The sequence below is a fragment of the Eutrigla gurnardus genome (assembly GCF_963514095.1).
Source record: "Eutrigla gurnardus genome assembly, chromosome: 13".
In the NCBI taxonomy this organism is placed as follows: domain Eukaryota; kingdom Metazoa; phylum Chordata; class Actinopteri; order Perciformes; family Triglidae; genus Eutrigla; species Eutrigla gurnardus.
This window is the reverse complement of record NC_139936.1, coordinates 15,285,886-15,312,014: the sequence shown is the minus strand read 5'-3', so window position 1 is coordinate 15,312,014 and position 26,129 is coordinate 15,285,886. Positions and strand designations below refer to the sequence as shown.

At 43.4% G+C, this 26,129-nt stretch overlaps 1 protein-coding gene across 1 annotated transcript; it reads right to left on the bottom strand.

The window, feature by feature from the left end:
- Positions 1 to 1,360: 1,360 nt before the first annotated feature.
- On the bottom strand, positions 1,361 to 21,724 carry adgrd2 (adhesion G protein-coupled receptor D2). Its single transcript, XM_084024581.1, has 25 exons — positions 21,511 to 21,724; positions 21,056 to 21,113; positions 20,659 to 20,898; positions 19,949 to 20,578; positions 18,035 to 18,157; positions 16,872 to 16,966; positions 16,470 to 16,766; positions 14,303 to 14,414; positions 13,374 to 13,508; positions 12,907 to 13,015; positions 12,088 to 12,193; positions 11,932 to 11,987; positions 11,614 to 11,740; positions 11,352 to 11,455; positions 10,961 to 11,063; positions 10,462 to 10,615; positions 9,570 to 9,703; positions 8,012 to 8,127; positions 5,775 to 5,895; positions 3,904 to 3,945; positions 3,719 to 3,772; positions 3,449 to 3,617; positions 2,740 to 2,798; positions 2,616 to 2,646; positions 1,361 to 1,463 (listed from the first exon to the last, which is right to left on the bottom strand). Exons 1-25 carry the CDS (start codon positions 21,553 to 21,555, stop codon positions 1,456 to 1,458), a joined length of 3,228 nt encoding a protein of 1,075 aa, XP_083880707.1. The 5' UTR covers positions 21,556 to 21,724; the 3' UTR covers positions 1,361 to 1,455.
- Between the last annotated feature and the right edge of the window lie 4,405 nt (positions 21,725 to 26,129).

Below are 26,129 nucleotides of genomic sequence, written 5' to 3'. Positions count from 1 at the left end.
TTGTTATAAACCATAACGTAAAAAAATGACCATGGAGATAAAACTGTCGGTTATCACCTGTGTTGAACAGCATATAAGTCGATGCCCTTCTAAAATACGCCACTTAAAACCACAACTGGTCAAAGTTTAAACTGGAATAGAACTTGGGAGTACAGAACAAAACACCAAAAACGGTGACTTATTTTAAAGGAGTCATCACCTGGTTTTATACGTATCCAGCCCCCCTTGGATCGCTTTGGATCAATTCGTAAAACTTATTAGAAAAAAAAAAAAAAAATTTAATCAAACATTGAGCTTGTTCTGACCCTTTTTCGTACCGCGATTTTATCACGCGAGATTACGCGCGAGGTTTTGACTGGTCCGGATGTGCATTGTATAATATGTAATGAGGCGCACGTTGATTCGCCGCAGGAAGGACAGAGCCGGGGGGGCTTGCCTGCATGCAGACTCCAAAACATAATGGCGGCGCTTCGGCGATTTCAGGTAGCGGACGGGGCGGGGTTGGGTGGTGAAAGAGGGGTGGGCTTATGCAAGTAGCCGCCACGGTGACGTCACCGAAGGCGCAGAATCAAAATCTCGTGCTTTAGGAATGCACACCCTTGTGTGCTATTCCTGTTCGGAAAAAGAGCAGAAGCGAAAAAACGGCGCCACTTTCAAACTCCAGCCATTCAGGCAAGTTTCAACTGAGGTCAAACACAGATATGCATGTTTTAACAAGAGAAATTGCGATTTCCAGGTGATGACTCCTTTAAGATCTGCATCAGTTACAACATGATTCCTGCATGTCGGCTGTCTACAGTATAAACAGTCAGCAGCCCTCATGGTGCATCTTAAAGGAGGAAAGATTAAAACGGCTGCTGCTTGGAACTAGAATGATGGAGAAACAAGTGTCTGAGGTCTGAAGCCGACGCTGGTTTGACAGCCGACACTGTAGATGGATGAGGAGCGACTGGATCCAACAGATGCAACAGAAGACTCCTGTCTGTTGGTGTTTCTGTCCTATTTACAACCGTCACACTGTCTACACTACACTGAAAATGTTTGGAAACTATAAAACCACATATCAGGAACCACAATGCATTGCAATGTTAGAGGCCTTTTTCTTTGTGGTTATCCAGATTTATGACTATTATTTTAGAAATATTTACAGGAAACACGAGGACAGAAGAGTGAGAATGATGTCCAGCAGTAATATTTGACCACATTGTGGCAACGGCAAGCCATCATGGAGGTCAACTGATACAAGAGCAGTGACAGTATAAGAAGGTGGAGCCAACTTCTTCATGCTTTCTTCATGATTACTTTATTTCACATCTCCCTCCCAGCCCAGTGTGCATGTGTGTGTGTGTGTGTGTGTGCATGTGTGCGTGTGTGTGTGTGTGTGTGTGTGTGTGTGTGTGTATGTCCAATGCACGCTTGTTGTAACCGAGTATCAGGATCCGCTCCGTTTGCAGTTCAACAACCTGCGGTGAAATGAAGTGAAAGCATTAGCAACGACTCCGTGCTCAAACTGATGTTTGGTGTTTTTGCGTTACAGGAGTGCGAGTGTGTTTGTGTATAAAAGAGAAAGAAGAAAGGAGGGAATGAAAGGCAGATAGAGAGAGAGCAGGTGTTGGAGTGGTTAATGGCTGATGCCGTGAATAGCCGGCCCTGTCCATTCCTGATTAAGGGAATGAACTTGTCCTTTGTCTCGCCAGTCAACAATGAACACCCAGCAGCACTCAAACACCCTCCATCAGGCGTTCTTCACAGACGGCTAAACATTTAATGAATGTAAAAACTTCCTCTTCCCGACTGCCAGGCAATTTAGAGCGATTGACAGTGACTTGACCCTGTGGAGATGTGGGGACCATCTGTTGCGTTGCCCCACACATTCAAATCAACAAAAGGCAGTCGGGCAGTTTTCACACAGGCCGAAACACTGCACATGTGCAGGTAAACGGAGACGATACAGGACAAATAAAACCCTTTTACTCTTCCTCCTCCGGTCACTTGTCAACTGTTTGGATTCAGGTCATTATTATTAGATGATGCTTTCTACATAGAAAAAAAACCCAATCTATTCTGTGTTTGTGAAAAGAAGAAACATAGGAAAACACTAAAACAGTACTCAGACCATCATTGTACACTGAACGTGTGAGTTAATTCAGTCAACACACTGAGGAATTTCAATAATGGATGCAAATGCATACTATTGTTATTTCTCAAGGCTGCTTCAAAATACTCCATATGTCATTTAAAACCAGACAAAGAACAAGTAGTATCGCTTGAAATTCCCAACATAAGGAAGATGAAGGAAACATAAACATGATGATCTACTTTGTGGTCGTATCAACAGATCTGCTCTTCTATGCTGCTAACACTGTTATCTGCAGGGAGATCCAGTTCCATCCCCTGGAGTGCAGTTTGGTGTATTTCATTATTTATTGCAACTTCCTTATCTCCTCACTTTATTTGTGACTATTTTGTGAGTATTTTTGTTTCAGTATCTATAATATGCATTTGCTCTTGTTCTTCTGATGCAGTGACACCTGACTTATAATAACGTAGACCTCATCTTCATTTCAACAAATACCAACTCTTCTATAACTCAGGACCAGTATGGAGTGATGTACCTGATGGCTTGAACCCAGTCAGCTGGACCACCTGTTGTAATAGAGGAGACGTACACACTGCTCCGTTATATTGAAACACTAAGATATGGTAACGATGCAGTGATAATGCAAACATGTTACTTACTTGGTTTCCTGATGCTGATTTTAATGAGAAACTCACAAAGCTTTCCTTTCTGAAGCTTTCTGGAAGATGAAGAACACTTTTTATTTACACAAAAGACACAAAGACAGATTTCTAAAATACACACAAATGCAAACAATGTGAATGACATAAGAACATTATGAAAATCTCAGTAGGCCTATAACTCCGTTTCTGTATTCAGGTCTCTATTATTTATCTTCTTAACCTAAAGCAGTAGATTTTTTTCCTAACCCTAAACAGGCATATACAGTATATATTCATAGCGGAGTGATCGACACCAACAACGTCATTAAAAATGTCCACATATCTGATTTCAGGCTATTTGCATATGTCATCCATCTGATCGCCACATTGTAGCTGCTAAATGTAAATGTTGCTGGAAGTAAAAGAATGAGCGCTTCAGCATATGATCAATTGACACGGCGTCCCTGAAACATGTAACAGTGAAGCCAGAGCGTCACAGTTAGAAACGGCGGCCGCTCAGCGAGCCGTGGTGTTCGGTGAGTCGGTCGCCAGAATGTGTTCCCTTTTCAATTTCCTGCCGCAGAGGTGACTCGATGATATTTGTATGCATTTCCATTCCCTCCTCCTTTTGTGCTTCTAAACTCAAGGTCGGTAAAACCAAGGAGCTGATTTTAGAAATGAGATGCCACACACACACACATACACACATGTATGTTATGCAGCCTACCGTTCTTTATGACCAGTGACGTAGAGGTGGACCTGGGGGGCCCAGAGGTGGAGCTGGAGGGTCCGGAGGTCTCACTGGTCTCAGGGCTTGAGGGGGTCGGTGGACTGCGGCCCCAGGAGGTAATCGGGGCCCTCTGGGACGGCAGGAAGCTGGTTGGCTGGGAACAGTTCTGGAAATAAATCACAACCCAATAAGAATTGTTTCAAAGTGTCGGAGTTCCACTGAAATAAAGCTTTTCATTTTCTCGATCGCTGCTTTCCTCTTCCTCACCGTGAAAGATAAGGCCTTCCTCTTTTCTTTGATCCTCTTTATGGCATTCCTCACCTAAATGAGAAGCAGCGTTTACACCCACTGGTTTGTCCAAGAGGCCGGTAGCCTCACATACCACACTAAGATACATTCTGCTCTTCTGGCCAGAGACAGCAGCATCAACAGCAGAAAGAAAGCCTCCTCACCTCACTGTTGTAGACAGCATACACCAGAAAAATGTACAGGCCCTGCGGAGGGGACACAAAGGACACATTGGAGGGTTAGAGAGGGAAGAAGAGTAAAAGTCATCTTCATTCATACTCTCAGTCTTTCTACTCCCTTCTGGCTTCAGCGTCTGTGGAATCCAGCAGGGTGTGGCATCAACACTCAACTGAATCCAATCGGTCTGTCGGCACCAGAAATGTCAGTTGGAAGAAAAGTGTTTTTCTCAGCAGTTTGTTGACCTCCTGTTTGTCCAGTGATGTACTGAAGAAGTGGGCTACTATACTGAAACATACATGCTGCAGTAGATCCGGTTATGCTATAAAATAAGTCAGTAGGTCCAATAATTTGACAGCCCAAATACTTCAGTGGTTATCCAGACAGTTAGTGGACAGACGAGGGAGATAGAGATTTCAGAGAACTAGTTTCATGTTGTTATTCAGTCCTTGTTTGCCCTCATGCTCGGTTCTCTCGGTCGCCAGGAGAAAAAGAAGAAGGGCTGGCCTGGCATCATCCTTCCACCTACATGAGGAAGAACTCCTACTGTATTGTTATCTGCCCTCAGATGGACACAGGCAGTAAATCTAAATTAACTAGCAGCTCTGTGGGGTTCACCCAGAGGCCAGCTCATTGTGATTAATTAAAGACCAGAGAAAAGACAAGGAGGGAGATGCACAGAACGGACGGAGAGTATAGAAAAACAGGGACAGCGATTGGTAAAAGGTTTACGTGAGGGAAGAGTGTCAGAGAGAGGAAGTAACTTCTGTTTTATCATCAGGGAGGAGAGCTGGAGGAAGATGTGGTATGACCTTGTGTTCAAACGACTCACGGCCTTCTCCCACACACGGTAACACACGATGGAGGCATGCGCGCACACACACACACTCACACTCACACTCACACACACACACACACACACACACACACACACACACACACACACACACACAGAGTATACATAATATATATAATATATTTCACAAACAATGAGAACCCAAGCCCGACCTGGGAATCGAACCCGGGACCCACTGTAAGGCGACAGTGCTACCCACAACACCACTGTGCAGCCCCTATCTGTATTACGTATGACAAAAAGGAATTGAACTGAATTATTTTATATATGACTTTGTTATCGACTGCTCCTGACTAACCCCGTTCACGGTGACTGTTTCACGACGTTAACCATGTTTTACGTTAACCGCGACCGCTTCGATTTTAACCATTTCACAACATTACCCCTTCACAAACCTTTTTTTTACGTGAAGATAGTACACTAAAGAGGGGGCTTCTGTCCAACTGACAAAATAAGACAATCATTACATGTTTGTTTTTGTAGATAATTCTCTTGAAAATTGATGCAATTGATCTTAGTGTTCCCGTCAGATGTGTGTAGGTGCTACAGAGGTTTCCAATTATACACATCATGGTTTCAACAGGTTAACACATCGACACATCATCACCGTTTAAATTGATGCTGAGTCATGTTTCGGGCCACCTGATGAATTTAAGTGGAATATTCTCTGTCTTTTAGCTCCGGTTTTGGTCTCCACCCACCCAATATCTGCATCTTTAGCTGCTAAATGCTCCACCACGTTCACCAGGTAGTCTCTTACCTTGTGTTCACCGCAAGCACATTTTTCATGCGTCGTGATTGCATACAAAGTCAAAGCAAAGACACGAATAGATGCAGATTTGGTGGCGAATACCAGGCGATTGACGTGAAAGATGCATCTTGAAATATTTCAGTTGAACGAGAAATGTGTGTGTCGCGAAAATCTGTGTGCTTTCGATATTCCTGATGTTGCTGAATCAGAAATGAAGATGCTATGACAGAGATGAGAGGTACTCTGTTTACCTGGAGGGCATTGAGAGCGATGAAGACGTAGGCGACTACTAACGACAGATGGACCAGAACTCCACACAGCCAGGTCAGACCCAGAACCGGCAGCAGGATAAGAACCGGACGGGTCACCGCCCTGCAAACGTACACAGCACATACATTATCATACATGCACAGAGAGTATAGAGTGCTTGAATTACACACAAATACTCGACACAGTCACATAAGAACATGGTCTAACAGACCACTGAAACAAAACTTCACAGTGTGTTGTGGCCTCTCTTAATTCTTCTCTATTCTCTTTCTCAACCATTTTTCAAAACATGAGCAGAGGCCAACAGAAGGAGCCGGCAAAGTGAAGTTTTCATGGTATTTTGATGACATATTTTCCTCGACTACATCCTCCTTGAATCCTCATCAAACATCTCTGCACAGCTGTAGATTTCACCGCCTACCACAGTCATACTCCTGTTCCTGCAATCATCCTTTCAGTGATTCTGGTGCTTATACGACCAATAACCATTTCATGGGGCAAGGCAGAAAAGATTGCCTTTGTTCAAACCACCATTGTTGTCCCACGGCTGCACCTGGGTAGAGAGATTGAGTTTTCAGACTGCACTGTGTCTGCAAGGACAAAGCCGGCACTCACTTCCCTCTCTCCCCTTTTAATTTTCAAAATCGTTTTAATCTCCAGAATTCACGCAACACTCCATACCTGGCACAGACATGTACGTTCAGTGTGTTTGTGAGGGAATGAAGAGTGACGGGGTGGGGGTGGCGGTCGGGGGGGCAACGAGAAAATCTGGATGGAAAAATAGAAAATATAGAAGGGACTCTGGAATCTTCCTGTGGAAGCATGAATACTGTGTGCTGTTTGGACTCGTCTGTTGGCAACGTGGTGCTGCAGTGGTTCATTCACACCGGCTGGTTCAGGCTTCTCTCCTGAATATGAAAGGGTTGATGGACTGATGCCCCTTGATGTCTACGCTCATGTAGCCTACATGTGTCGTGAGTGCATCATGTACAGTATTGAAAGACGTCATCTGCACCAGTGTGCGATATTTTGCATACGTAACTAACTATACTGAAGCAGGATTAGAAATGTTGGTACCATTACCCTGTAACCATAGCAACATAGACACATCTGACACAATGAAATGGGACATTATGTTTGCTACTCCGCCTCTGACTGACAATCATCTAGTGTGAATTTGTAACCTGAATCACGTTGACAACAGATCAACTATCGGGGATCTAGGAGGAGATCCTGGATCCTTCCCATGTTGATTCACACCACACCGGGTTTCTGATTCACAACTGTTTCCTGCTGGGTTTAAATGAGCTGTATTTTCCTATTCTGCCTAATTGGACATAGTCTAACAGTGACCATATGTCATCATATGTCTATGATGACATTTGATGAAAAAGTTATCAAAATCTTGAGGTTTCGTAGGTGATGGTGTGGCGGCCTTATTGATTCATCATGAAACAGGAAGTACTTTTCACCCAAATGTGCTTATTCAAATATGCCCCAAATTTCTCATTCTTCATAAGAGTTCAGGTCCAAATTGACTCATAGTCCCGCCCCCTACACATAAACACATGGACAGTTGTCATGGAGTTCCAATTTAATCGTTTTGATTTTTTCCCGCCCCCAACATGTTAGCCCCACATCCTGTCCTAACACAACTGTTTTTTGCAGACACTTGTGGAAGGCGTCATTGCACTCAGCTGACTCCCTGATTGCTTCTTCCTGGCAGCCCGCTGGTACCGGAATGAGGTATGTTTTCGGCCTCAGAGCTTGTCACATGTGTCGTGTTTTAGACGCTTTTCTGTCGTTACATTTCTAACAGAACTGAACTCTGTGCCGCAAAGCTGCAACACGAAAGCTTATAAAATAACAGAATCCACGACTGAACGTAGAGAAGACAGAACCCGAGACATAGCACACACGTACACGTAAACTCACAGTCAGTGTGGAACCAGGTGTTACACTGATAAGCCCTTACAACTCCCACAGCAGAGTCCCAAACCTAAACTCCCAACTTCACACTGTGTCTCTATTGACTGTGAGGCAGCATGTGTGCGTGTGCGTGTGCGTGTGTGTGTGTGCGTGTATATGTGTGTGAGAGAGAGAGAGAGAGGGAGTGTGAGAGAGTGGGCAAACGAGGGAAAAAAGACTCATGAAAGAGAGTGCAAAAAAAGCGAGAGAGAGAGTGACAGAGAGAGGTAGAGGAGCCATTGTATCTCACCAGGTGAGGTCAAAGGTCGGCATCTTTGAGGCTGAGCTTGGACTGAGCATCTTAGCACGACGACGAGCGCTGGAGACAGTCACCATGACAACCCGACACAGCACGACTGCATTGACCTGCAGGCAGAGGACAACATCATCAACATGGCCTCCGGCGAACAGGAGATATGCAGCTGCAGATCCACTTGGCCTCAAGCTCACATGTAGAGGAGTTCACCACCTCCTCCGCCTCCTCCTCCTCCTCCTCCTGCTCATCACACTCAACCACTCTGATAGTGAACATTATTCCCCTCCTCCTCGTCACAGTCAACCACTCTGATGGTGAACAGTATCCTCCTCCTCCTCCTCTTCCTCCTCCTCCTCCTCCTCCTACTCCTCCTCCTCCTCCTCCTCATCACACTCAACCACTCTGATAGTGAACATTATTCCCCTCCTCCTTCTCGTCACAGTCAACCACTCTGATGGTGAACAGTATCCTCCTCCTCCTCCTCTTCCTCCTCCTAGTCACAATCAACCACTGTGATGGGGAACATTATTCTCCTCCTCCTCCTTCTCCTCGTCACAATCAACCACTGTGATGGTGAACATTATGCTCCTCCTCCTCCTCCTCCTCCTCCTCATCACACTCAACCACTCGAATGGTGAACATTATTCTCCTCCTCCTCCTCCTCCTCCTCCTCCTCCTCAACACACTCAACCACTCTGATGGAGAACATTATTCTCCTCCTCCTCCTCCTCCTCGTCACAATCAACCACTGTGATGGTGAACATTATCCTCGTCCTCATCCTCCTCATCACACTCAACCACTCTAATGGTGAACATTATTCTCCTCCTCCTCCTCCTCCTCCTCCTCCTCCTCCTCCTCCTCCTCATCGTCACAATCAACCACTCTGATGGTGAGCATTATTCTCCTCCTCCTACTCCTCCTCTTCCTCCTCCTAGTCACAATCAACCACTGTGATGGTGAACATTATCCTCCTCCTCCTCCTCCTACTCCTCAACATGAATTCACTTTTCTGCTTCGTCTCAGGTGGAAAAATAGAACATAGAGAAAATATATTGACACTGAATCTGCGTTTGGAAGCTTGAACCTCCGGTGTTGTTTGTACTCGTGTGTTCGCAGCACAGCGGTCCATCGTCCTTTATCAGGACATTTAGTCCTGATCCTTTGACTATCCTTTCCCCAAATATATACTTCAATGCTTTTTTTAAATACCATACTTTTGACTTGAGTTAATCTTAATGATTCTTTTCAATAAACTATACAATTTATTTTTAAATCTACAGTTATTCATTTTTCCATATATGCTTTCATGCCTTCAGTTCATAGTTACTTTTTTTGACGTACTATGAATATCTTTTTTTGTAAAGAGACTATGAGACTTCTTGTGGCATATTATTTGAATAGTGTTTTTATGCCTTTCCTTTACTACGACTTTCCATTGCTTTTTTGACATACTATGTATAGTATATGTAGAGCAAATAAAAATGACACTGTTTCCATGAAGACGTCAGGTACAAAGACATGGAGGTGAGGAGGTGAGGAGGGATTACAAACCGCCAGGACGAAGATAACGGGTCCCACGAAGGCCCAGATGGTGTCATTCTTCACATTGAGCCAGCAGTGCTCGTCTGCCTTGTACTTGTCCACTGATACCGCCAGTGTTACGCCAACTATCAGAACAGGAAGTCCTGGAAAACAATTTGATAAAAGAAAATGGTGGTAGTGTTGTGACAACACGCAATCAGTATGTTTAAAATACATATTTATAGACGAGACTATTGAGTCTGTCCTTCATTCAGACTAAATAGAGAACGAAACCTTCACACCTTCATGCTGGATGTTTGTGGAGCTCATTCACACACTGTTCTCAGTGACACAACACACATGCACACATGAATTTAGGATTATGAACAGTAGCAGCTGCAAGATGTTTATATAAAAAATAGGTTAAGGTTGTAAGTAAAGTACAATTAATCAGCACATCCACAAACAAGAGCGGCAGGAATACGTCCTAAAACAAAGAGATGAGTCAGCAGTTTCTTGCTGCGGTTCCCTCGATGGACGTTAATGTGTTTTTGGTTAAATAAGGGATTAACACGTTGCTTCACATATTCTCATGTTTTGTTCTATGATATAAAATGGCTAAATGAGACTATTAAAACAACCATCATGTCCTCTTATCCGACTCTAGTGGTGGCAAGGTCATGTGACATTTGTTCGTAGCCTTACTTCTGTGTTCTATTTCTACTGACTGTATATTCACTTCAAAAATCATAAAAGTACTGTTCATTTGTGAAGATTATTTTGTTGAACAGAGCATGGAGTACTTTGTGATAACGACTTCATAATTTAATTATTAAATATCTCCATCCAGATCCCCAGATCTTCAGATCACCTGGTCCTAATTCAAATAAACAACTCCACTAATCCCTAGATGAGCGTTCACCCCAGCCGATGGCGTAGTAGAGCTTCATCCGGCGGTCCTCGCTGATGTTGACCGTCACCACTTTACTCCAGAGCAGCAGACCCTCCACCAGCATCCAGGAGAAGGAGGCCATGAAGAAGAGGTGGAGCAGTGCCGTCACCACGAAGCACGCCGCCTACACCATCAAATGTACAAAGAGTGTTGACTACATCCCTGAGATGGAGTGAATCTGGAGTAACAACGTTAGATTCTGTTAGATTTAAAAAAAAAATTCAATTTCAGATTCCTCCTCTGGAGACAATAGACAGTTTTTAGAGAGTTTTCCCTGATTGGATGGAGGGACCCAGGATGTTGTATCCTGTACAGATTGAAAAATCCTCTCAGGCAAATTTGTGATTTGGGGCTATATGAATAAAATTGAATTTAACCAAAACAAGAAGTGTGCCATGTCTTGTGTGGTGTTCTGTACTGTGGCTGATTGTCCACCATCACATTTTTATTGTGTGTTTTTGAGTCTCACCTCGTTGGAAGAGGCCCAGTCGCTGCACATTAGCAGCAGCTCAGCGACGCCCAGAGCAACAATCAGATTCTTGTGGACAGTGGTACGGTCCGATTTAGGGACACTGCAAAGGTACACACACACACACACACACACACACACACACACACACACACACACACACACACACACACACACACACACACACACACACACACACACACACACACACACACACACACACACACACACACACACACACACACACACGTCTGAGTGAGTATCTCACACTGGTTTTCAGGATTTATTCCCATGTTTTTTCTTCCATCTCTTGATGTGAATCTGGGAGGTTTTATTAAATGCCTTTCACCCTCAGCGCTCTGCAGAGGGCACGCTGATGTTTGTGACTCACCCCACAGCGATGAAGAGGATGAAGGTGAAGAGGAGGCCACACAGAGACACTCCACAGCCGATAAGCGTCAGCACCTGCAGAGTTTTCTCGTTCTCTGGGCTCCTCTGAAACACACACACACACACACACACACACACACACACACACACACACACACACACACACACACACACACACACACACACACACACAGAGCATGAGCTGTAAATAGCACACTGTAGCCTACATAAAATGCACAGCGTTCCATGAGAGGACATGTTACCTGGGCTTCATAAACCTGCAGAAGCAATGCAAAGTTGGTGGTGTGGTTGCAGGAGCACACGGTGTATCCATGTTGTTTGGAGACGACATCACAGCCATTGGTATTCCACCAGCCACCGGCCTCGGGGCTACTCACACACAAACAGCACATACTTGCATATCTATATACACAAGAATGCTAAGAATGACAATATTCTCCTATCTGAACATTTTGCAACATTTATCTGAGTCTTTTTGTGTGGAGCAGGTAAGATAACGGTGGTATTGCGGAGGAATCAGAGACCTCCACATTGCACTCATAACATTCATTGACACTTACGTGAGATCAAAATCCCAGAAAGCGCATACCGGATCATACACGGTGCCAGTGGGATTCTGCAAAACATATAGAATTTATATTGAAAATTATTTTATTATTTATTATTCAAATTACGAAAAAAAAGGTGGTTGATTTGATTGATTTGATTGTGCTAACCTGCACTCTGTGCTGCAGCTGGAAGCGGACGGCTGTGCTGACTGGCTGGTCGTCTCCCAGCAGCGTGGTGGAAATGACCGAGGAGCCCAGGACTGTGCCCAGATACCTGGTTATGTGCACAGATTTACAGAATATTACATCGACACAAAGACAGAGCTACAAGCCTCAATGGAAGAATAGGCAGAATGTTTTCCAGGAAAGAAAGAAAGAAAGAAAGAAAGAAAGAAAGAAAGAAAGAAAGAAAGAAAGAAAGAAAGAAAATTATTATTTGCGAGTAATTCCTGCTAATTATCATGCGAGTAACACATTTCTTAACACTGCGGGGTTAAGAGTTGCATTAGTTGAAGGTTCCCTGATAACCTCATTCTTTCAATTTGCTTTGATTGGTTTAAATTTCATACACTTTTTTTCCCTACTGTCACTGTAAACGAGGCTAACCCAGAAGTGTTGCTAACTTCGGGGCTAACCCCCCCTCACATTAATCAGCAGTTGAATGGCAAGCAAGAAGACACACGAAATTAGCTCGGGTGTTGAAGACTGGTAGCATTTATTTAGCGTGTAGCATTTATTTACCTCCACTTCAACACACCGTACAACCGTCACAGATATAACGTTCTTGCTAGCGGTATTTAAAAACTGATGCAGTGGAGACGTGCTGGGAAAGTGGCTGCTTGTGTTCACAACAAAGTGTTTTCCTCCTCATCCTCTTACAATTGCAGGACAGATGGATTCAGACGCTCCTGTTTAATATCCACATGTCTTTTGAAGCAGCTGTACTGGGGTGGTGTGGTGACGGCTCTGCTTGTGCTTGAACGTTACCTCTGGCTGCCGTCGGTGACGGTGGGAACCATGGTGAAGTTCTCCTGGGAATTGAACAGCGGCCGCAGCGAGCCGTACCACGTGTTGACCAACGTGAGCTTGTGGAAACCTGCACATCAACACGACAGTGAGACGAGGCTTTCTCTCACTTCTCAGCTAAATAAAGCCGCAATAAGAGAAATGTAGTTCATTTAGGATTACTTATTGTTCAAGATGAAATGGGTGAAATGGTTTCAAAACCCAACAATGCGCCTCTGGCTGCACTTCATTGCGAGACCTTGGGAGTGTAAGTAGCTGAATGCATGTTACACATTCACAAGTTGGTCGTTCACTTGCTTGCAGGCTTAATAAAATGCATCTGGTCTCTTTGCAAACACTCATTGTTGCGCTGCTGGATAAGACTGAAGAAGTGACTGCTTTAAGTGCAAGCGGAGGAAGCCGATTGGCTGATGAGGCATTTGATCTACCGTTGTTATGGAGATCGTGGAGCTTCTGATGTGGGACTGAGATACAGTCCAGGTGGACGTGTTTCTCTGTCTCCGGTCCACAGAAGCTGGATCCTCTGAATACTTCCTGCAGCTTCTGCTGCTGCACCTCCACTTCTGGAAAACACACGTCGACAGAGAGTCTATTAATCTTTTCATCAGAAATGTTACGATACATTTTGATGGCTTGCAACAGTTTGTATTAAATACATAATATTTCCCATGTTAAGTAACAAAGAGGCTTCTGTGCTTCTCACCAGATATTTTTAATAACCACACTATCAAGAAACAGTAATGGTTTGAAATTCAATCATGATTGATTAATCTGAGCTGGAACAGTGTTACCATGGCAACTTTAACATATTTCGGCTGGGTTTGAAGGAGTCGGGACTTTATTTTATCTGAGGAAGCTACTTGATATTTTTCTCACTATGTCCTTAAGTACAATGCCGAGGTAAAGAGAACTGGAAAAATTCATGTTTTAGAACGAACAACTTGACAATGCCAGCGCTGTGGGATGTTGGATTTCATAGTTTTTTCAAAATCCGCCAACAACGGGTTAAAAAATTATATTGGAGATGAATTCATGTTGTGTCAACAAGAACATGATTTATTGCATTTCGGCTCCGTCAGCAAAAACACACATCACATCTTGACGATTACTAAACATATATTGATTAACTATCAGAGAGAGCTAATAATATCAGATATCTCATCTGATTTGTTTTCAGTTGTTCGACTGTGTCATTGTTCTGTTACTATTAGTAAAAGGACCGTGTATTTTAAAGGTCAGTGGGTTTTAAAGGCCAGTTGTCTAAAGGACCTTCATGATGGATCCAGACCTGCAGCTCAACTGCGTCATCTTGTTGATATATTTGTGTCCCATTTTCATCAGTGTGTGCTTGACTCACTGATGTTGGGTCTGTGAATGGTCATGTGATCCGTCTCGGCCATCAAGTGAGGGCTCAGGCCGATCACCATCCGATCGATACTCTGGACCACGTCCATCGGGCCGTTCACCACCTAAAACACACACACACGCACAAAGAAGTCTCAGCACCATCGTCCACTCTCCACAGAGCAATTTCTTCATCACCATCACCATCAACAACAAAGCAGGAGACGCAAGGCTTATGTAAAATAACCATTGAAATGAGAAATACTGTCAGTGCCATTGTGAACAGTTTGGCTGAAGAGGGCAGACGCAGCTGAATAGTCATATAATGATGGTACAAACAGGGATGCTGCTGTTTGTTTTGAAACCCTCTTTCTGAATTGAATGTGGCCCTCTGAGAGCCGAGCCTTGGAGCCAGAGCCAGAGCCGGAGCAGCGCGAGGGAGGCGCGTGGCTGAGTACACCTCAGTCTGTCAAAGTGCTGCTCATCCATTGAGTCTAGGCTGAGGTGGCCTTGGAGCGCTGAGAGGCCGGGGGGCGGGGGTTGGGGGGTGGGGGGTGCTCGGGGAGAAACACAACACTTGTCATAAGGCAACCTCATCAAGTTGCACACATCTATAGTGCAGAGGCAGAAGTGACAAAAAAGGAGGGAAGAGGACACAATGTACAGACTGTGAAAAACGTTTCCTTCCAGAAACCCAGAATGTGAAAATCAGAAGATGACGTTATATCATAATCAAGACATATAGGAGTAAATATGGTCATCTCTGTTCTACTGGTCCTCAGGGAACTTTATCATCAGGTGATGATGATGATAATGATAATGACGATGATGACGATAATGACGATGACGACGATGGTGATGATGATAATTATGATGATGATAATGAGCTGCTGTTATAATAGTGTATCTATAGAATCACACTTCCCCCTAGTGCCTCCGAGTGGAACAGCACCCTTTTATCTCAATTCAAATAAAGGGGCTTTATTTTCATGGGAAACCCACATTTACATCATCAAAGTATGGAAGACAAAAGACGCACATGTAATAATTAACTATCTACTAACATACTGTAGTGTGTGAACAGAGCTGTGTAATATTACAATATCGTTGTAAAATGTATAAATACAAGAAATTGGTCATAAGATAAAAGTTGAAAATTCAGTGTGAATCTAGTTCGTCTTATTTATTAAGAATATTAGTTAGATTGAAATAATGAACTATTAGGTGAGCGCAGTGCAAAAAGCTTTAACATGAATGCCGTTCACCCTCTTTTGCTTTGGTACATTTCCATAATGATCCAAGTAATTAGTACAAAGCTAATAACCAACACTCAAAATCATTAATACATATTTATGGCAATAAATATGTTAGCATCAAAATGACAACGACTTGTGTCCCTGTTGGCAATGTTGTAAAGATAACAGTGACTCTGAGTGTATCAGTTTCAACACAGCTGTTTATGGGACCCAACTCACGTTTACAAACTGCTTTAGTGAACAAGTAGTTTTGAGAATTTAAATTCTGATCTGAGAAATGTACCTACGCAGCTGAGGGGAACCTTAAGTATTAAGGTCAACTTTTTTCTTAATTTTAAATTCCATTTGAACTTCTTTTTTGAATGCCGAACTTTGATCAGATCAGGTGATTCATGAATCAGTGTTTATGAATGAAAAGCAACATTTCATGGAAATCGAAGCAACTGATTTGGTCTCTAACGAACACCCGGTCTGCTCTAATGGACCACAACAACCAGCAGGTCTATGGGTGGTTATGAAATCACTGTTTTCATACTTCAGATTATCACACTATTTATCAAAATGATTACATCATCTATGTTGCCCAGCTGAAACATTATTGGTAAAAATGCTATTTACAATATCAGTCAGGATATCATTGGTTATTTGGTTTTGATATATTTTGGATCAAGTTAAGTGCAGGTTTCATTATGTTTTCAGGATATTCTTATATTATTCCTCTAATGCTGTGACTGGCTGATGGCTGAAATAATATGTTCTGCTATCTGTCTGTAAACTAAAATGTTCCCATATTCCCTTGAAGAAACATTGATTTCTAAATCTATGGTTTAACATGTCAGATGTAAATAGGCGTCTATGATGAGGAGTCCCACATCCATCAGGGATGAAGCCCTGGTTAACAGCAGTGCTGCAGTGATGCTCTACCTCTTTGATGGCCTGCCACTGGAGGGCGTTGTCTCCACTGATGATGCTGTCTGCCACGCTGATGAAGTGCTGGCTGAGCTGCTGGACGGCCTCCTGGACGGCGTCCTGGCTGTGGTTGGTGGCGTCGCTGAGCGGCTGCGTGGGGACGTCGGCAGCCAGAGACAGCAGCTGGATGAGGGACACCATGTCCGTGGGCTGCAGGCCATCCTGCTGAGTGTCCTCCAGGGCCCGGATAGAGACGTCCAGCAGGGAGGACGCCTGGACCAGACTGCTCAGCTTGGATGGCTGCTGGACGGCCTGGGGGGGGGGGGGGGGGGGGGGGGTCAACAGAGTCTTTCACTTCATCATCATACATCATCCCAAAACCTGCGTTGTTGTAATGAAGATAAGCTGGTGGTTTACCTGCGTTTGGTTGGAAAGCTTCATCAGATGACTCATAAAGGCTGACGGCTGCGAGTTCTGATCGAGACTCATCTGCTTCATCTTCAGGTATCGCTCTGAGCCAAAAACAACACAGCATCAGTGTGATGATGTCATGGCAGGATGCTCCAACAACCAGACTCAGCTGGAAGAGTTCAACCCGAAGCTTGCTGACGGGTCCGGAATAAAACCCTAAGAGCCGACCCCCGACCTCCCTCTCAACGGGGGACTTCCCTCACTTCAGATACTGCAGACGTTTTTACTTCTTCCCTCCACTCAAACACTAAACTTCTGAAATTAAATTACATATTAAATCCTCCACACCACATACGTAAACATCTCATGAAATCCCTTTTCAACATTTTCACATGACGGGTTTACTTTATGTCAGAATGTAAAGATTTCATATGAATATCCTATTGTCATGTCAAGTTTATTAATTACATACGACAAATGTAGACGCAAGTTTCTTTAAGATAGTAATCAGAACAACACCGGTTTTGTGTTTTCCCCCCCATTTATTGTGTTCCAACAAGATCATAAAGAAACAGCCATGTCACTGAAGTCAATGATATATATTGTCTTTAAAGGAGGCAGTAAAACAAAGGTTAATAAAGTTAATAAAAAATGTAGTTTTCCTGGCTATGGATCTAGGTAGAAATTCAGTAAAAGTAAATTCAGGTAAATTCATTAACCTTGTTTCTGATACTAATTATCAGTAGATTTAGCATTGAAGGGAATCTTTGAGATTTATTTATGCAGGCTGCATCATGTTTTCTTTTTGATGATTGGTTTTTCATGCTTATACCTAGGACTGGCTTGCCTTGGATCAGCCCTTAAGTTAAGCTCCTATAGGCCGAGACTGCTGGACATCCTCTGATATACTGAGCTCCTCTCTCCTCCCATCCCTGTCCTTCAGTATCATTCACATCACATTAATACTTATTAACTTGACTTCTTCCCATGTTCTGACATTACTGTTATACCTGCTCTCATTACATGTATTATTTCTGTCATAGAGAGTTTTTCGATGTAGGGCCGATAGAGGATGTTGTTTGCTGTAAAACAACTGTGCAACAGCTGTTATTAATGTTATATTCTATGATTGGACGAATCCCGATCTGTGCTCGTGGACCTTGGCTCACCCCGACTGCTCTTGCAGATGAACATCAGTGGATCAGAGCAGTCCGTCAGGCCAAACAGGGGCAGCTGATGTGACCAGCCCTGCAGCGTCCTGCAGCCCTGCAGCTCCATCTGCTGGTGGCCTGCTGCTCAGCCATTTCCACACGGTAACACACAAGACAAGATGACAGTCAGCTTCAGTTTGGCTAAACGTCTTCACAATGGATGAGGTAAGATTTGATTCATGGCATTTGGGGCATCAAGGAGCATCAACAACAACTAAAAAGTGATTAAAAAAGCGACTGCATGAATCTTGTAGGAGGAAAAGAAACAGAGACAGTGGGGGAGTTTTTGTTCATGCAGCTCTGTTCTTCCCCTCACTGCCCCCGCATCACTGCAGCTGTGGGAATCCCCTCCATTCATCCCTCTCTCCCTGCTCGTCGCTGCTCTTCACTGTTGGTCAGTCATCCTCATGTGTTTCAGGAAGTGTCCCGAACTCAGAGGCCTCTTTAGGGAGGAGTTCATCCTGAATGACTCCAGAACTAAGACATGGACAATTTGGAGCAACTTAGATAAGAAATCCGAGATCAGATGCAGGGATGTGAGAAAGCAACAGAGATTGTTAGGAATCAATTCTTCAAAATATGGACATATACTGTAACAAAAGAAATATACTGTAGACAAGAATTTGTAAATGTAAAAGAAACATCCATCCATCCATTGTCTACCGCTTATCCTGTATTCAGAGTCGCGGGGGGGCTGGAGCCGATCTTAGATATGATTGGGCGAAGGCAGGGTACACCTGGACAGGTTGCCAGTCTATCACAGGGCCAACATGTAGAGACAGACAACCATTCACACTCACATTCACACCTACGGGCAATTTAGAGTCATCAATTAACATATCTCCATCCTGCATGTCTTTGGACTGTGGGAGGAAGCTGGAGAACCCGGATAGAACCCACGCTTACACGGGGAGAACATGCAAACTCCACACAGAAGGAACGAACCCAGGAACCTCTTGCTGTGAGGCAACAGTGCTACCCTCTACACCACCATGCAGTAAAAGAAACATGCATAGAATAAATGCATTTTGATATTACCTAATAAATACATCTGAGAGCCAGTAAAGTAACACTTTGGAATAAATATAATGTTAAATATAATGTTACAGAAAGAAACAAATTCTGGTTGTGATCAACATCTCATATGAACAAACAAATGAATGACTTTAGTATACATTTTTCTTGGTCATTGTGCATTATGACTTTCGATGAGTCATGAGGAGAGTAACACATAGGTGGGTCAAAATAACAGTATAAACTTGAACTGTTGAAACAAGAATAATATAAAAAGCTTGATGCTCATGGATCGGAGTGTGACTGGATTAAATGTTAAAACGGCTTGCCATACACCAACTGTCTGTGGTACAAAGAAAAATGCTGCTGCCATATTCATGCCTAGATGATGTTATTTTGATTGTTGATTGAGCTACAGCAACCTACAACGTTAGCATAGCTTAGCACCTATCCGTGCTCCATTTTTTTTCCAAATCTGCATCATTATGTAATTATTTCAGCATCCTTTTTATCTGTTTGTTGTAATTGAATCACAGCAAAACGTGATTATGTTGTACCACTGAAGTAAACCAGCTGATGTGCGGCTTGCTGGATACAGTGAATACAGCTGAAGCTGGCTCAACTTTCATCAGCATTTTAAAAAAAGGTTTGTATTCAATCTGAGCAGTTACAAGTTGTCTTGCTCTTCACTTATAGAGATAGAGTTGTGTCCTCCATGTTCAGACGAGGAAGATTCAATATAAAAGAGACATTTGGTGGACCCATTCGAAAAGATCAGTCTGAGTCCCCGAAAATGAAATGCTGACTTGAAAGAGATAGACCCTCAAATTGGACTCAGCTTACAGAATGTGATCTTACCTGGGCAAAACAGAAGGACCTGCACCTCTTTGACCACTGGGTGGCTGCTTAGGTGGTCAAGACTCCAGCTGAAGAGCACCTCCTGGGTCATGGGTGAACATGCATTGAGGGCTTGGACATGCCTTGTTTCCAGAGACTTATTCCAAATGTTAAGGTCAGTGATATTTCCAAAAAAAGGCTCTGTGAAATTCCCTCCAAAGGAGTCTTGGTCCTGACCCAGAATGAGTATACCATCGCCGTAGATATCCCTGGACGTGTCCGTGCCTGAGCCCATGTCCTTCCTGTACCCGTCCACGTAGATCGCCCAGTGGCCGCTGCTCCGCCGCCACGTCACGCAGATGTGATGCCAAGCTCCGTCGTTGGGGACAGGCGCTTTATACGGCAGGTGCTTCCCGTGGATGATGAGTGCCAGAAGGATGCGTCCCTGCATGTCCACCTGGCCTCTCAGCTGGAACTCATTGGTGAAGACAGGTGCAGCGTAGGAGAAGATGGTGGACACCTCGTTCCAGTCCGGGTTCCACTGGACCCGAACACACACGCTGACGGACGCCATGGCAGGAAAGGACACATTGGCGCGAATAAAGCCCTCATGGGATTCCTTTGGGAAGTTAAGAGCTGAAAACTGTAAATCTAAATGAGCAGAAGAAAAGATCAGTGATCAAACTGTATATTTCTTCACTTGCTTTATGATTTTGATTGATTGCACTCACACTGTTTGGAGAGGGCCACCGCCTTAGAAGCTGCCTTGCTGGGATCCCTGACCCAGATGGGTGAGTGATGCCCATTCTGCCCGAGCAACTCCAAGGCTCCCTCCCGGTCCTCTGCCTCTTCAAGACTGGCAAGGGAGCTGAACTGGCTTCTACAGAATCCGTCAGCCCTGGAGAAGGTCAGTGAGTCATTGACCAGCTGGAAAGCCCAGTGAGAGGTCAGATGGACAAGTCTGGATCGTCCTGCAGAGTCCGAGACAGGAACCGATCACAAGAAGCATGAATGAATAGAGAGTCAAAGTTACACATTTCATGATTCGTTTTGATGGATCGAGTAAATTAATCAGATAAGACATATGATTTGAACTTGCTGACCACTGAAAGTAATGAGCAGTCTCACCATGTGACTCCCCTGGTCTGTCTGGACCAGCATTTGTTGGCTCATTCTCACAAACCACCTACAGGACAAACAGGTAAGTTAACTTGTATTTTAACAGTTGCTGTGCAGAATTTGCCTGTAAGCAGCATCTACAAGTTGGAGTTCTCTGCCATTTGAAAACTTTATTACATTGGTCATATGGATACATGACCAGGTACATGCATGAAATCTGACCTCAGCATTAAACCCAAACTCTTATTATATTGTATTTAGGAGCAGTGGAAGAGCCACTTAACTCACTGATCCAACCACCCAATAGATGAAAATAGATTAAACAATATATATATATTCCAAATGTGATGTACTGAGTGGCATTTTCAAATAGAACAGTGCATTCATACATTCATTAATACAAGTTAAAATGAAAATATCTTCCTGGCTCTCTTATATATTATGTAGTAAAGAATGGTTATTACCACAAATGAGAAGAGTATGAGTCCAGCATGCAGAGCTCCAGTCATCTCTAAGCCAGCGTTGTCTCCAAGTGAAATAAACCTATGATCTACCTAGAAAATACTATTTACACTGAATCCAGTTGCACTTTGAAAAAATCTCAAAGAAAATACGAGACCCGATTAGCGCGTCACTCTTCAGCGGGTAGTTGTCCAAATTTCTGGAGTTAATGTCCTGATTCATTGTTGCACTCTCCCCATTTCCCTCCAAAGCTGCAGAAACGCTCTTCAAGTAATCTGCGAAGAAACACCATGCATCAGACCCAAGTCTGGTCCAGACTGCTCATCCAGTACCTCCGCTCCAAGATTCAACATAGCCAGCACAGTTTCTGGTCTCCTGACTGGAAGAGAGCCAATGATCCTACTGCATCTGTCCAAGAGTCCCAGTGGGTCTCCTGCCTCCGTTCAGACCCCGGAGCCCTCCCTCCCTCCTTAGTACCCTGAAGCCATCTGCCTTTGTCATGCAAATGCTGTAATTTTTTAAAAGAAGCCTCCTTACGCAAGCAGTGTCAAGCATTTGGCTCAGAGAGTTCATCAAGAGCAGCAGGGCGGCAGACATTTTTACCACGTCGCCCTTCTTTATGCCTTCTTCACAACCCTCTAAAAGTTAATTAGAACTTTGGTTTCATTGCTGTCCTTCATAGTCACGTAAAGCTTCGTTCTAATCCTGTCATCAGTGTTCAGTGAGGGGGTTTCCTGTTTGGATTAATCTCATCTGCTGGTTTTGTTCAACGTGCCTTTTGACATTGAATGCATCTGTATTCACAACACTCCTGCCACAAGCTTTCACGGGTATTTTCAGATTAACAGATTGATGACTAAGTCATTGTGTAAATTAAAGAATCATTTGAATCATTCGATCCCAAATCTAGAGTTTTGAAAAAGAGAAAGAAGCAAAAGTGTCAAACGCAACAGCTGACAGAAATACCGTGTTACTACCACGACTGACTTACATCCCGTCTCTTTAATCTAGACAAAGCATGTTTGTTCTGATGAGATGGTTTGATTTGTTATAGTATATATATATATATATATATAGTAATAATTCCATAATTCCAGTTATATATATTCATTATATATATATATTATTTTAAGTAGAGCTATCGACAGCAAGAGAAAGACCACAAGGATCCACAAGGCGAGGATCACATGACCAACAAGCGTAGCTCCAGAACCAGCAAATTGTTAGACGACCATCGATGGCTGTGCAAACGGATATTCTAACTGTTGAAGATCATAATTAAGTGATATATTCTTATAGTACAGTGCTAGTCATCTTTAATTTCATTTTAGTATACTTTCCACCTTCATTGTAGGCTATCATCAAAATAAGTTTGGCTGAACTGGGAGCTTGTTTACAACCGGTTTGATTGTTCTTCTGACTTCGTTTTAACCTGTCTAGACAGACTCACACACAGACGAGTGGAGTAAATTCTTAACACCCTAATTCCCAGAATCCAGTGATCCAGACAAAGACCAGACCATTGCTATTCCACCCAGGTACCCTCAGTGTGAAAGCTGGACGAGCGCCGGTAGAAACAAAGACTCCTCCAGACTGAGACTCCTGGACGCATTCTAAGGCCCTCCTCTTTGGTTCCTCTTCATCCACCTGAACAACAACCTCCTCCTCCTCCCTTTTATGTTACTATGGAAATCGGACCATTTATATGACAGCGTTCGCACTGAACAGAAAAAGGAAGGGAACAAGTGATCCCTATAGGTTTCTGCAAGTACAATTAGGGATTGATGTTCTTGTCAGTTAAGGATAAATATAAATATTTAAAGCAGTGTCAAACTAATATTAGTTCATCCACATTGGTGCCCAATTTATGTCGTTGAAATGGCGGCGCGTGTATCTGCTGGTAGTTTCCATGAATTTCACTACATTTTTGCTTTCATTTATTGCTTTTTTTGTGTTTACTATTCTGAAAACACTGACAAACGATGAACGATTTCAATGATGAACAACCTGAGATTTTGTTTGTTCTGTTATTCCAAATTGCCAGTCTTCCCCTAGCTGTCATTACATTACAATTTAAAGATCAGAGTGGATCTACAAAGGCACAAACTGAAATCTGACACAGTATTTTGTACGGAAGCTATTGATTCACAACATGCAATACATTTTTCAGTTCGTTTTAAAGAACTGCATTGTGGTTTTGGTGGAAGAAGAATTCTACATGAAGTGGCGAATCACTGTCCACTCAGTACAACCTGTCACTTCAGCATGTGTTCTCAAGCTCACCCTCAGAGTCGGCTTTGACACTGATGCAATTTCATTAGCTATGAAATAGCTAATGAAGTAAATAGGAAAGAAAGAAGGAAAGTGATTTTTCTTTTAACCCCAGCAGTGGTTGTGGTTAGCAAACTCCTTGTAAATCTGACAGCTGGTGGAAACAGGGAGGAGCTTCATTGAAACTAGGATCCATTGAACCGGCTCATAAAAAGCAGGAGATGCTCCGGCATCGGCCCTCGCATCCCAGAGCAACACGCTAACACATGACATGAGGAAACGGCACACTTTGTTTAACATTTACTAGATTTCTGTTGTGAAAATAAAACGTGTCCCAGGCGTGGTTAAAGACATTACTGCCTCTTAACAGATCTGGAGGCTGGAGTGAAAGGAGGCCCGGAGCTCCGGGTCAACACTTCAGTATATGAGCAACTGGCTGAGTCTTCTGGAAAGGAGCATTTAGGTTCAACAGTCAGTAAAGACAAGTGCATCTATATCTTAACCGCGTGTTCAGACCACACTGAAGTGTCTCAAGCGAGGCTCCGCTGTGATAACCAACGTTATTTCTGTCCGACGCCGTTGGTCAGAGCTCTCTCATCAACACACTTGGCCACAGTGAGCATGAGCTCACAAAAGGAGGCTGAGCTAATTGACCTCCTCACTCTGCTCACTCTGTTCTCCACTGTAACTTCGCTGCCACTGCCACCCAGTGTATTTCCATGACAACCAGGGGATTGTAAGAGCGGTATGGAAACGTCAAACACTCGGTGGGCTCGCATCATTGCACACAAAAGGCCGGTGACCTACATGTGGAGTGAGGAAGGAGACTTTTTCCCAGTAGAACGGCCCAGTAGAGGACCGGGCTGGGACCACCCCCCTCCCGTCCACACACAGGCCTCTCTCTTTTCACCCAGCTGCTCATCTACAGAACAGAAGAAAGTCGCCTACTCTAGCATGTGAACCTGATTCAGGTCCTGGAAATCACTGCGTCCTGATCTCAGAGCAGGACAAAATATATGGAATGGAGCAGCTGGAGATGGGAAACACATTTTTATTAACACTGTGGAGGATGAGTTCTGCTTTATGGAGCAGGAATGGTTTAAGTGATGTCAACAAGTATTTAATAAATACTTTCTGTAGATATACAACGTATTACAGAAGCTTTTGTCGGTGAGTTTGAGGGCAGAACATGGATATAGAATGCTGCCTTGTAAACACACATTCCTAGCTGCTCAGTCATCAGGGGCCATGTTTGTCTGGCCTAATCTGACAACAGCAGATCCTCTTTATGGCCGCCCCTCGGCCATCAATCAGGCCTGCTTCTGAGGACCTGGTCCACAGCAGCAGGGGTCACACCGTCACCACGGAGACAGTCATTGAAAGCAGCCATATAAACGATACAGGGTGTTGGCATGAAACAAAGAGAAAGACAGAGAGACAGAGGGATGGAGGGACGGGCCAGTCCGGCGTTACTTGTGTCCTCTTTGGACAGAATGGAGGCTTCAGCTTGAGTGAGAGTCAACCCGAGTTCATGCAGTCCAACACAACAACCCTCAAAAGGGTTTAAACCCACCTTCCATATGTTGTTACTGTTGTCCCCTTATGATAGCACATGATACATTAAAATGCTGCTGAAATTAATTATAATCTTTTTATTATCATTGTGTAACACAGGGATGCACAATGAAAAATAGTTCAACCCGTAGTGAATTTAAATGACGCACAATTTTAAATGTAGAGTAGAAATCCAAACTGCAGCAACAAAACAACTTTCCCGGCAAATAACATGGCTGACATCGTAACATAAGGGGAAAGGATATTGAGACCATAAACTCATGTTTACAATGTTTACTGAGATAATAAGTGATATCAAGTGAGGGTCATTTCCTCATATACTTCTATGCAACCAGAGTTCTTTTTGCAACCAGAGGAGTTGCCCCCTGATGGCCAGTAGGGAGAATGCAAGTTTGAGCCACTTCAGATTCAGCTTCAAATTTCAGAACTGGAGGTTAGTGCTGGTATATACGCAGGGTGCCTACTTTCCAAAGAAAGTCAGTGGTAACTTCATGGAAAGGTTGTGTTGTGGTCTAACATCATTTCAAGCCTCATTGTTATTGTTAAAATCAGACACACTTATTTGAAACCAACTATTACGTTTTGCCAAAACTTAACCAAGTAGTTCAAATGTGCTTTTTAAAAATAATTCCAAACCACATTATTATTTGTGATTATATAATTACATTATTTTTAAAGGGCACACAGATTAAAACATCTTCTTTATTATATTAACCCTTGTGTTATCATCAATTTGACCACCTTCGATGTTTAACGTCTCTAAAGGTTTAACATT

Coding starts and splice junctions, on each gene's coding strand:
- adgrd2 (XM_084024581.1), bottom strand. CDS start 21,555: ATGACTGGAGCTCTGCATGCTGGACTCATACTCTTCTCATTTGTG. Junction 12,194..12,906: donor GTCACCGACGGCAGCCAGAG/GTAACGTTCAAG, acceptor GCACATAACCAG/GTATCTGGGCACAGTCCTGG. Junction 11,456..11,613: donor TGCAGGTTTATGAAGCCCAG/GTAACATGTCCT, acceptor TGTGTGTTTCAG/AGGAGCCCAGAGAACGAGAA.